Source organism: Chiloscyllium plagiosum, chromosome 1 (genome assembly GCF_004010195.1).
Source record: "Chiloscyllium plagiosum isolate BGI_BamShark_2017 chromosome 1, ASM401019v2, whole genome shotgun sequence".
Taxonomy (NCBI): Eukaryota; Metazoa; Chordata; class Chondrichthyes; order Orectolobiformes; family Hemiscylliidae; genus Chiloscyllium; species Chiloscyllium plagiosum.
In genome coordinates, this window is record NC_057710.1 from 39,205,778 (window position 1) to 39,219,007 (window position 13,230).

A 13,230-nucleotide genomic window follows, 5' to 3' on the forward strand; every position below is an offset into this window, starting at 1 on the left:
GCTATCCACTCCACCCTCCCCCCCTGACCTGTCACCTTCATCCCCTCCCTCACTCACCTATTGTACTTTCTCCCCACTCCCACCCTCCTCGAGCTTATCTCTCCACCCTTCAGGCTCTCTGCTGTTATTCCTGATGAAGGGCTTTTGCCCAAAACGTCGATTTTACTGCTCCTCGGATGCTGCCCGAACTGCTGTGCTCTTCCAGCACCACTAATCCAGAAAGTTAATTTTAAATCAATCTAATTTAAGTACACGGGGTTTTCTGTGACAATCCTACAAATAGCAATCAGTGACTTCAACTGACTGTTGTGATGCCTTCATGCTGATATTTCCTTCTGATAGCCTGTTGTTTCCGTTTTTTTTTTGGTCTTCCATTACGATCTTGTCTACATGTAGCCCCTGTTACTTTTCTGTCTACTTTTCTCTGTATTGTCTTTGTTTTTTCTTTTTCTGTGATGCCTTACTAATGGATTTTAAAAAAAAAGTACCATTCTTGTGTTTAAAGTGCTGATGGTCAGCTAAAATATGGTCCTTTTTAAATGCTCAGTATTGTATCTTTGTTGTATTGCTGCCAATCACTTCATTTTTAAGCGTGTTTCTATGATTCTGCCTTTCTACTCAGTGATGAGACCAGCAATTCCACCTCCACAACACTATTCGTTTTAATTCTGTCCTAAGTCAGCTTTTAAAATTAAACTATTAATTCCAAACGTTATGGCTAAGAAATAAACTAGCTTTCTGCCTTTCAGTTTCTCTTTGACAGTTGGTCCTCCCTTAATTGTCTTGGTATTAAACATTATAGAGTCATAGAGATGTACAGCACAGAACGAGACTCTTTGTTCCAACTCGTCCAAGCTGACCAGATCCCAACCCAATCTAGTCCCACCTGCCAGCACCTGACCCATATCCCTCCAAACCCTTCCTATTCATATACCCATCCAAATATCTTTTAAATGTTGCAATTGTACCAGTCTCCACCACTTCCTCTGGCAGCTCAGTCCATCCACGTACCACCTTCTGCGTGAAAAGGTTGCCCCTTAGATGGTGGGCAGCACGGTGGCTCAGTGGTTAGCACTGCTGCTTCACAGTACCTGAGACCCGGGTTCAATTCCTGCCTCAGGCAACTCTCTGTGTGGAGTTTGCACATTCTTCCCGTGTCTGCGTGGGTTTCCTCCGGGTGCTCCGGTTTCCTCCCACAATCCAAAAATGTGCAGGTTAGGTGAATTGGCCATACTAAGTTGCCCGTAGTGTTAGGTGAAGGGGTAAATGTAGGCGAATGGGTCTGGGTGGGTTATGCTTCGGCGGGTCGGTGTGAACTTGTTGTTCCACACTGTAATTGATCTGATCTAATCTAATCTAATCTAATCTAATCTAATCTAATCTCTTTATTATCTTTCCCTTCTCACCCTAAACATATGCCCCCTAGTTCTGGACTCCTCCATCCCAGGGAAAAGACTTTGTCTATTTCTCCTATCCAAACCCGTCATGATTTTATAAACCTCTATAAGGTCACCACTCAGTCTCCAACGCTCCAGGGAAAACAGCCACAGCCTATTCAACCTCTCCCAAGACCTCAAATCCTCCAACCCTAACAACATCCTTGTCAGTCTTTTCTGAACCCTTTCAAGTTTTGTAACATCCTTCCGATAGGAAGGAGACCAGAATTGCATTCAATATTCCAACAGTGGGCTTACCCATGTCATGTACAGCCACAACATGACCTCCCAACTCCTGTATTCAATACTCTGACCAATAAGGGAAAGCATACCAAACACCTTCTTCACTATCCTATCTACCTGCGACTCTACTTTCAAGAAGCTATGAACCTGCACTCCAAGATCTCTTTGTTCAGCAACACTGCCTAGGACCTTACCATTAAGTGTATAAGTCCTGCTAAGATTTGCTTTTCCAAAATGCAGCACCTCACATTTATCTGAATTAAACTCCATCTGCCACTTCTCAGCCCATTGGCCCATCTGGTCAAGATCCCGTTGTAATCTGAGGTCACCCTCTTCGCTGTCCACTACACCTCCAATTTGAGTGTCATGTGCAAACTTACTAACTGTACCTCTTGTGCTCACATCCAAATCATTTATATAAATGATGAAGAGTAGTGGACCCAGCACCGATCCTTGTGGCACTCCATGGGTCACAAGCCTCCAGTCTGAAAGACAACTCTCCACCACCACCCTGTCTTCTAACTTTGAGCCTGTTCTGTATCCAAATGGCTAGTTCTCTCTGTATTCCATGCGATCTAATCTTGCTAATGAATCTCCCATGGGAACCTAGTCAAATGCCCTACTGAAATCCATATAGATAATGTCTACCGCTCTGCCCATATCAATTCTCTTTGTTAATTCTTCAAAAAACTCAATCAAGTTTGTGAGACATGATTTCCCATGCACAAAGCCATGTTGACTATCCCGAATCAGTCCTTGCCTTTCCAAATACATGTACATCCTGTCCCTCCAGATTCCCTCCAACAACTTGCCCACCACCAACGTCAGGCTCACTGGTCTGTAGTTCCCTGGCTTGTCCATGCCACTTTCCTTAAACAGTGGCACCACGTTAGCAAACCTCCAGTCTTCCGGCACCTCACCAATGACTATTGATGTATAAATATCTCAGCAAGAGGCCCAGCAATCGCTTCTCTGGCTTCCCACAGAGTTCTAGGATTTACTTGATCAGGTCCTGGGGATTTATCTACTTTTATGGCATTTCAAGACATCCAGCACTTCCTTCTCTGTAATCTGGATATTTTTCAAAATGTCACCATCTATTTGTTTACATTCTATATCTTCCATGTCCTTTTCCACAGTAAATACTGATGCACAGTAAAAGAATAGCAATCTTGAGTTAAATTATTAGCATTTTCCCATTCCCAGTTAGCAAATGATGGATGAAATAATTAAATGGTATTAAAAGTCTATTTTTTAAATTGATGCAGTATGAAGTTGGAAAAGACAATTTCCCTCATCATCTAGCCATTGTTAGCGCTACCTACTTTAAATGAGAGCTTAATAGCGGGAGGTAGAAATGTTGTGTAATCAGATCAGGCATGATTTTACTGAATGATGGAGCAGGCTGGAGGACCTAAGTGGCCTTACTCTTAATCCATCTGTTTGCCCGAATGTTCTTTTTCCTCCCCAATAAGCTTGATATGGTTTACAAAGTAACGGGTGTAATGACGTGTCATGACTTGGATTGCAGAGCCAACTCATTTTCACCTATGGATGATCCCTATTAGCTTTTCCTTCTCCCTTTATCCCGAGCTGACTTTCTTTCCCTCAAATCCATATCCACTATTGTGTACTTCTCACCTCCATGATGCACAACCACATGTACATACATTCACTGCTCATCAGCATGTCTCCCACCCTTTCCTAACGATTAAGGAGTTCTAAGAAAGGGTCACTGGACCTGAAATGTTAGTTCTGCTTTAAGTCCGCATGTGCTGCCAGACCTACTGAATTTCTCCAGCCATGTCTATTTTTGTTTCAAATTTCCAGCATCCATCCATCTTTGTTTTATTTTATTGTACTAATGAGTATAATATATTGTGTAATCATTGTGCAATTCCAACACATTCTTCTTTCTAACAGGCGACTGACTGTGTGGAGTTTGCACGTTCTCCCCATGTCTGCGTGGGTTTCCTCCGGGTGCTCCGGTTTCCTCCCACAGTCCAAAAGATGTGCAGGGTCAGGTGAATTGGCCATGCTAAATTGCCCGTAGTGTTAGGTAAGGGGTAAATGTAGGGGTATGGGTGGGTTTCGCTTCGGCGGGTTGGTGTGGACTTGTTGGGCCGAAGGGCCTGTTTCCACACTGTAATGTAATCTAATGTAATCTAAAAAAAAACATGCCGACAGACTCTTTGAAGAAAAAATCAAAATAAATATTAGTCAAGTTAATTTGGCCAAGGCTTTTTGAAATTTGTTTGTGCCTTTTCAATTGTTTAAAGTTAATATTATGCAAGAAAGGCAATAGTGTAAATCACCTTATCCAATTAGTACAGCTGCCTTGATGTTTTGTGACTTACAAAGAGTTGGTGCCTGGGCCTGTTAAAATTCTACCAGCTATTATATGTTAAATTGGAGATTGGAAAGGAATGGCACAATATATTTGAGACCCAGGAGAACATTAAAACTAGGCAGTAACTTCAAATGCAGTTACTCAGTCCAACACTCAGATGCAGAATATTCAGAGATGTGGCACCCCATTCTAAGCAAGCAAAAGCGGTATTGCGCTGGATTGGTCTCGCTCGGACTTAAAAGTATTGTGTGCACTTCTACTTTGTATTATAGATTGAAACTGAACTTGCCACAGAAAATTAATGCTTGACCATTTCAGTCTGAGTACTGTCCCACACATCTTCCTCTTACCCAATCTGCCTTCTCCCCTGCCTCACATATCTCCTTTGAACTTGCCCCTCTCAGCTTAAACCTATGCCCTCTAATATTTGATATTTCCACCTTGGGAAAAAGACTGCGGCTATCAACCCTATCCATGTCTCTCAAATCTTACATTTTTCTTTTAGGTCACCTCTCAGCTTTGATGCTGCAGCAAAGAAAATCCAAGTTTGTCCAACCTCTCCTTATAACCAATACACTCCTATCCAGGCAACATCCTGGTAAACCTCACTTGCACCCTCTCCAAGGTCTCCATGTTCTTTCTCGAACAAAAAAGACAGTCTCAGAATAAGGACAGGCCATTTAGTACTGTGAAGAGAAGGAATTTCTTCACTTGGAGGGTAGTGAATCTTTGGAAATTTCTTCTTCTTGGGAGAGAGTGCTGCAAAGTCTTAGTTATTAAGAATGTATAAGATGGAGATGAATGGGTATCTAAATATTGAAAACATCCAAGTATTGATTGTGCAGAAAAATGTTTTTCAAATAGCTACTCACTCTCTATTGTAATATTTCCTTAATGCCAAACTGATTGAAACCAGCAGGTATAAATCTGACATCTTGCTTTCTATTTATGTCCAATATAATTGACCTACTTTGTTTGGCTCATTGCTGTACTTGTTCTCTTGACTCCTGTTTGAAAAATACTTTTGTTTGAATTATAAGGAGAGACTGGATAGGTTGAGACATTTTTTCCCTGGTGTGTAGGCGGCTGAGGGCTGACCTGATTAGGCTTATAAAATCACAAGGGGAATAGATAAGGTGAATAGCCAAGATCTTTTCCCCAGGGTAGGGGACTCTAAAACTAGAGGGGAAAGATTTAAAAAGGACCTGAGTGGTTAACTTTTTTCACACAGAAGGTGCTTCATATAAGGAAATGAGCTGCCAGAGGAAGTGGTAGAGGCTGGTACATTTACAACATTTAAAAGACATTTGGACAGGTACAAGGATAAGAAAGGTTTCGAGAGATATTGACCAAACGCAGGCAAATGGGACTGGTCCAGTTTAGGAGATTTGTTCGGCATGGATGAACATAGAACATAGAACATAGAACATAGAACATAGAAGAATAAACATAGAACATAGAACATAGAACATAGAACATAGAACATCTTCCATTTAACAAGGGATTCCAATTCCTTATTAAACCACGGCTGAAGGTCCTGTTTCCGAGTTGTATAACTCTATGACTCTAGGAGATCAACCAGGCTCTCACTGATTGATGGAAAGGGCCAAAGACCTGAATGGGCTAGTCCTGCTCATTTTTTTATGTTCATATGTTGTTATTTTATTCCCTTTCTCTACTTCTGCCCTGTCTCTTCTCATATCCCACTGATATCTTCCTCCATTCTTGTTCATTTTGTAGAAACTTGTTTCAAGTATGAAATGATTTCGTAGACAATCAGGTCAATTTCATTGTTTTGTTTTTTTTAGAGCTTAGAAATACAGCGACCAGGTTGTTTCTATCTAATTAACTAAAATAGTTTTATTAAACGACATTTTAAAAGTAAAAGACACGGGCGGCACGGTGGCACAGTGCTGCCTCACAGTGCTAGAGACCCGGGTTCAATTCCTGCCTCAGGCGACTGACTGTATGGAGTTTGCACGTTCTCCCCGTGTCTGCGTGGGTTTCCTTCGGGTGCTCCGGTTTACTCCCACAGTCCAAAAATGTGCAGGTTAGGTGAATTGGCCATGCTAAATTGCCCGTAGTGTTAGGCGAAGGGGTAAATGTAGGGGAATGGGTCTGGGTGGGTTGCGCTTCGGCTGGTTGGTGTGGACTTGTTGGGCTGAAGGGCCTGTTTCCACACTGTAAGTAAGTAAAAAATTACCAGAAGGGTAATATAAATATTATAAATTTTGTAAGTCAAGTTTTTCTTAAAGTAGAATAATGCGGTTCAGATAACATTTGAAGAACAGGGTGAAAGAGTGGCAAAGAGGTTATTTGTTTGAGTTCATTTATAATGAAGCCCAAGTTATTTTAATTCATGGAAAGTAAAAGTTCTTAGTTTGGAAAAACAGCTTAAACTTTGTTAGAAGTTTAATTTAAATTATTTTACTTAGTTTACATTTTATGAACTTTATCATCAAACATATTGACTGTTAATGGAGTTGACAAATACCCAAAACATGTCTATAACAAAGAACAACTTATTGACTGTTGCAGAAATTATGCACTAAACCACTTCTTTTACGTTGTATGTACAACTAGATCATTCCTCGGGCCTTGCTGTTTGGCCACACCGCATCTATCACTTGTCTTTCTAAAGCTAGTGCCAGCAGTGATAGACAATACATCGTCAGTGCATCTGAAAGTGGGTGAGTAAGGTTAAAAAAAAATGGGAACTGTAATGTTTGTGATACATTCTGTATAATAACAATTCCCTTATGAAATCCTGTCTTTGATCCATTAGTTATTTTTAGTAAGCATATTCAATAATAGTTGACAATTAGTAAAATAATTTCATACTAGAAGATCAAAATGGGTAAGGAAAACACAGAAAACTGGATGCATTTTATTAAAAAATTTTCAAGATCCTTTGGTTTATATTGTGCTGGAAAATGATTTGCTTTGAAGGAAAATGTGCAGGTTCTGTGATAATTTAAAGTTCATAAATTTGAAACTTGAAAGATTTAGTTAACTGCTGTTAGGATGCGTACACTTGTGCACTTTAAATTATGAGAGTAATGTCATTTTTTATTTAATTTTAAAAGGTTCCACAGTGTTCAGTTAAGATAGCTTCAATAATCTGTTGATTTATGAACTTCTGTTAAAATAAGCACCATGCATTCATTTTAAAACGAAAGCCTATCAGTACAGTGCCATCTTGCATGGGAAAACAATGTTTTCAGTTTTATACAAGAGGATAACATGCTCATTGACAAAACTTGTGTTCTGAAAGGACTAGGGACAATATCATTTTGACATTTATAATCACTTTTTTAAAATGTTGATTTTATTCAAATGTAGCTGGTTTTCTAATTGTTGAAGATTTTTTTTGCCCTGGAGAGAGTAGAGATGAATATCGAATAAAATTCTGGTGTTCAGGAACTAAATAAGATTCAGAAAAGAGAATCAAAAATAGTGCTATAGAAGTTTTCAAGATTCCAAAGAAACTGATGTAACTTGTGCAACCAGATTTTTCACACTGTCAAGGTTTCAGAACAGAAAATATCAGTTTTTTAAAAAAATAATGATACCTAAGTCTCTTACTTTTATACAGAATTGGCTTGGTCATTAACAGAGGGTGCTTCTCTGACTGTAGGGCTGTGACAGTGATGTTCCATGAGACTGGGACCTATGTTAATTGTAATATATATAAATAATTTGGATGAAACTGTAGGTTGTCTGGTTAATAAGTTTCAGACGACACAGTAGTTGGTGGAATTGCAGATAGTGAGGAGGTTGTCAAAGGATATACCAGGATCTAGATCAGTTAGAAAGTTGGGTGGAGAAATCGCAGACGGAGTTTAATCCAGACAAGTGTGGGGGGATGCATTTTGGGAGGTCACATGCAAAAAAAGTTTTACAAATAATGGCAGAAACCTTACGAGCATTGATTTGCAGAAAGATCTTGGGGTGGAAGTCCATAGTTCCCTAAAATGAGACACAGGTGGAAAAGATGGTAACAAAGTTGGAAGGAATGTTTGCCTTCAACAGTTGGGGCATTGAATATAAAAGTTGATCAGTCATTTTGAGGCTGTGTAAAACTTTAATTAGGTCACATTTGGAGTATTGTGTGGAGTACTGGTTGCCTCACTATAGGAAGATTGTGGAGACTTTGAAGAGGGTGTGAAAGAGATTTACTGAGATGTTGCCTGGATTGAAGTGTATCAGCTAGAAAGAGAGGTTAGATAAACAAGAGCATCGAAGGTTGAGGGACAACCTGATTAAAAATGTATAAAATTATGAGAGGCATCGATAGGGTGGATAGTTGTAGTTGTTTTTTGCCAGGATGGCAAATTATTGTGGCAAATTAGTAATGTCAATTATTAATGGACATAGGTTTAAGGTGAGGTGTGGAAAGGTTCAAGGAAATGCAAGGGCAAGTTTTTTTTACACAGAGGATGGTAGGTACCTGGAATGCACTGCCAGGAGAGGACCGGAGCAACATTTGAGAGACATTTAGATAGATACATGAGTGGGCAGGGAATAGAGGGATATGGACCATATGCAGGCAGATGGAACTAATTTAAGATAATCTGTTGTTGAGAAAATGCTAAGGAGGAAATAGCAGGATGTTTAGAAAAGCTAAATGCAATCAAATAGAGTTAGCATAGTTTTGTGAAAGGGAAATCACTTTTGACAAATTTGCTGACATTCTTTGAGGGTATAGCAATCGATATATATAAAAGGGAGCTGGGTTATGTAGTGCATTTGGACTTCCAGAAGCCATTGCGTAGAGTGCCTAATAAAAGGATGTTACATTGGATGGGAGCTCTCACTATTGGGAATATTAGCATGGATTGAGGATTGATTAACATACAGAAGATAGAGTCAAGATTAATAGGTTTTTGTTGGATTAAAAGACCGAACTGGTGGACTCAAACAAGGATCAGTCCTAGGGCTTCAATTATTTTCCATGTATATTAGGGATTTGGAGGAGAAGGGGCAGAGTGTAATGTCTCCAAGTTTGATAAGCTGCAGGTGGTTGGGCAAGTCGTGATGAGGACATAAAGAATCTACAAGGAATATAGACAGGTTGACTGAGTGGGCAGAAACTTGGTGGATGGAGTTTAATGTCATAAAGTATGAGCTCACCCACTTTGGAAAGAATCACCAGCAATCTATTATTTAAAGGAGAGAGATTCTTAAAAGTGTACACCACAAAGGGATCTGGGTATTATTGTGCATGAAATATGAACATTAGCATGCAGGTGCAGCAAATAATGAAGAACGGAAATGAAATTTTGGCCTTTTATTGTTACAGGGTTGGAGTTTAAAAATGGGAAAGTCTTGTTACAACTGCACAGGATGTCAGTGAGATCGCAAGTAGAGGACAGTGTATGGTTTTGGTGCCGGTATTCAAAGAAGTACATCCTGGCATTGGAAGCAGTTGAAAATTGAATCATTAGGCTGATTTTTGGGATGACGGAATTGATTTATCAAGAACGCCAAAACAGATAAGGCCTTTGTTCACTAGAGTCGAGAATAAGGGATGAACTTAATGAAGCAAACAAGATTTTTGATGGAGCTTAAGGTAGATGTTGAGAAGATGTTTTCACTAATGGGGAGTCTTAAACTGGGCAGACGTAGTTACATAACAGGACACTCATTTAAAGCAGATATGCAAAGGAATTTCTTCTCTGAGAGCAGTGAGTGGAGGTGAGATCACTGAAAGTATTTAAAAAGGAGGTACATTAGTTTTTAAAATATTGTCCCTTTGATGACTGTGCTGCACGAAAGAGGAATTGAGGCCGGAGGCAGATCAGTCATGATCTGTGGAATAGTAGAGCAACTTAAGGGGAGAAATGTCTGACTCCAGCTCCTCCCCCTTGCACTTTTATGACAAAACTTCAATATTTTCTGTGTGAGGCTGGTGGAGAAGAACAATCAGACTAATTCTGTCTATACCTATTTTGGGAGTGTAAACCTCAGGCCTTTCTAAATCAATTCAGTTGAAACGATTGACTATATGAAGAGTATCTAATGGCTTCATCATCATATAATATCTTGGTCAAATCACCTTAATGCCTGCATTTACATTCAAGGTTTCCATGCATGGTTTTATCTTAGAAACTCAAATAATTAACCAAGACTTTTCCCTGTTGGTGTATGTTCTGCATTCCACAAGTCCTTTATAATTAAATGTACCACATCTAAACATACTGCTCATAAAAAAAAAAAAATTTCTTGCAGAGAAATGTGTCTTTGGGATGTGAATGATGGACGATGCATCGAATTTACTAAACTGGCATGCACTCATACTGGCATTCAAGTGAGTAGAATGATATTGACGGATCCCAATAAACCTGTTTTGAAAATGTCTTGAATGTGAAGTAGTTGTCTCTTATTTATATGTTTTATGTTGCAATGAAACATAATCTGCTCCCTCAATGTAAAATTAATTACATTGCTTTAAATTCAGTTATTGTATGATTTGGGGGTGTAAATGGCATAAACCGTTCAGGAGCAATGTCTTCTGTACAAAGGTTTAACAGCATGAATATAATACCATTCATAGAATCGTACAGCATGGAAACAGACCCTTTGGTCCAACTCATCCGCGTTGACCAGGCATCCCAATCTAATCTAATTTAATCTAATCCCATCCCAGCATTTGGCCCATATCCCTCTAAATCCTTCCTATTCTGATACCCATCCAGATACCTTTTTAAAATGTTGTAATTGTATGCGCCTCCACCAGCTCCTCTGGCAGCTCATACTATGCATGTGCCACCTTCTGTATGAAAAAGTTATCCCTTGGGTCCTTTTTAAATCTTTGCCCTCTCATCTTAAACCTATGCCCTCTAGTTTTGGACTACCCCATCCTTTGGAGGAAAAAGGACCTTGGCTATTCACCCTATCCATGCCCCTCGTGATTTTGTAAACCTCTATAAGGTCAGCCCTCAGTCTCCAATAGTCCAGGGAAAAACGCCCCAGCCTATTTGGCCTCTCCCTATAGCTCGAGCCCTCCAATCCAGGCAACCTGCTTGTAAATTTGTTTTAATGCACCTTCTCCTATGGAACATCATCTTACAGAGGGGCAACCAGAATTGTACGCAGTATTCTAAAAGTGACCTCACCAATATCCTCTACAGCCACAACATGACATCCGAACTCCTATGCTCAATGTTCCGACCAATGAAGCCAAGCATGACAAAAACTGCCTTCACCACCAGGTTTACCTGTGATACCACTTCCAAGGAACTATGCACCTGCATCCCCAGGTGTCTTGTTTGGCAGCACTCCTGAGTCCCCTACCATTAACTGTATAAATCCTGCCCTTAACAAAATGCAAACCCTCTCATTTTTATAAATTAAACTCCTTCTGAGGCCCATTGGTCCATCTGATTAAGGTCCCACGGTCCTGTTGTACTCTGAGATAATCATCTTCTCTGTCTACTACACCACCTATTTTGGTGTCATCCTATGTTCTCCTATGTTCTCATTCAAATTATTAATATAAATGCTGAAAAACATTGGACCCAGCAGCAATCCTTGCAACACACAACTGGTCACAAACCTCCAGTCTGAAAAGCAGCCCTGTACCCCCACCCTCTGTCTCCTACCTTCAAGCCTGTTTTGTATCCAATTGGCCAGTTCCCCTGGATCCTATGTGATACAATCTTAATAACTAGTCTACCATGCATAACCTTGTTGAATGCCTTGCCTTCATCACTCAGCTTTGTCAACACTTCAAAAACTCAATCAGATTAGTGAGACACGATTTCCCACGCGCAAAGACATGTTTGCTATCCCTTATCAGTCCTTGTTTTTCCAAATGCATGTAAATCTTATCTCTGAGTCCCCTCCAACAATTTGGCCACCACGGAAGTAAGGCTCACTGGTCTATAATTACTTGACTTTTCTTTACAGCCTTTCTTAAACAATGGCACCACATTAGCTGACCTCCAGTCTTCCGGCACTTCGTCCGTGGCAGTCATGATAGAGATATCTCAGCAAGGGGCCCAGCAGCCTCCTCCCTAGCTTGTCACAAAGTTCTGGGAAACACCTGGTCAGCCCCAAGGGATTTATCCACCTTTATGCATTTTAAGACCTAGTCTGTGCACTTGATTCCCTTAAGAATATTAAGAATATTGAGAATGTAAATCCTGCAATCTTTTCGAAATTTTAAATTGTTAACATTAAAAAAATTACTAGGAGAAAGTGAGGACTGGAGAGTCACAGTGGAAAAATGTGGTGCTGGAAAAGCACAGTAGGTCAGGCAGCATTGAAGGAGCAGGAGAATCAATGTTTTGGGCATCAGCGGTTAGGTAGGAAGGAAGGCGGTGCCAAGTTGGAGGGTTGGGGAAGGGAGATTGGGAAATTAGTGAAGTTGATGTTGATACTATGTGGTTGAAGGGCCCAAGGTGGAAGATGAGGCATTCTTCCTCCAATCGTCAGGTGGCTTGGATTGGAGGTGGAAGAAGCCCAGGGCTTGCTTGACCTTTTGTGGGGTGGGAGGGGGAATTGAAGTAGTCGGCCACAGGGCAGTGCAATTGTTTGGTGCATGTGTTCCAGAGATGTTTACTGAAATGCTTCGCGAGTTGGCGTTCTGCGTCCCTGATGTAGAGGAGACCACACTGAGAACATTGGACACAGTAGATGAGGTGGGTGGATGTGCAGGAAAACCTCTGCCGAATTTGAAAAGATACTGTGGGACTTTAGATGAAGGTGAGGGGGAGAGGTGTGGGCACAAGTTTTACACCTCCTTGTGGTGGCAAGGGAACGTGCTGGCTGTGGAGGGTGGGTTGGTGGGGGGAATGAACCAAAGAGGGAGTCACGGAGTGAGTGGTCTCTGCAGAATGTAGAAGCGGGTAGAGAGGGAAATATCCCTGGTGTTGGGGTCTGATTGTAGGTGGCAGAAATGGCAGAGGATAATGCGCTGTATTGGGAGATTAGTGGGAGTGGAAGGTGAGCTTGCTCCTCGGATGCTGCCTGACCTGCTGTGCTTTTCCAATGCCACACTTTTCAAAATTTCAAAAAAAAAATGCTGGTCTGCACAGAACTTTGTACCTGCATTTAAACATTCAGGAGTGATGTGCAAGACAACTTGGAATCGTACACTCATTCTGGCACAGAAGGAGACTATTAGTCCTTTGTGTGATAGAATGCAGATAAACTCAAATTGGGGATTGACGAGGTTGACTGTATGGGAAATCTGGT

The 13,230-nt window shown here is 40.7% G+C and overlaps 1 protein-coding gene across 5 annotated transcripts in view; it reads left to right on the forward strand.

Moving 5' to 3' along the window:
- Positions 1-13,230, forward strand: part of LOC122540110 (WD repeat-containing protein 7) — a 674,231-nt gene that overhangs the window by 37,299 nt on the left and 623,702 nt on the right. For all 5 annotated transcript variants that reach the window (XM_043675451.1, XM_043675605.1, XM_043675690.1 and 2 more), the window contains 2 exons: positions 6,613-6,719; positions 10,261-10,339. In XM_043675451.1, the coding sequence (XP_043531386.1) occupies positions 6,613-6,719; positions 10,261-10,339 (186 nt within the window). The remainder of the gene's footprint in view (positions 1-6,612; positions 6,720-10,260; positions 10,340-13,230) is intronic.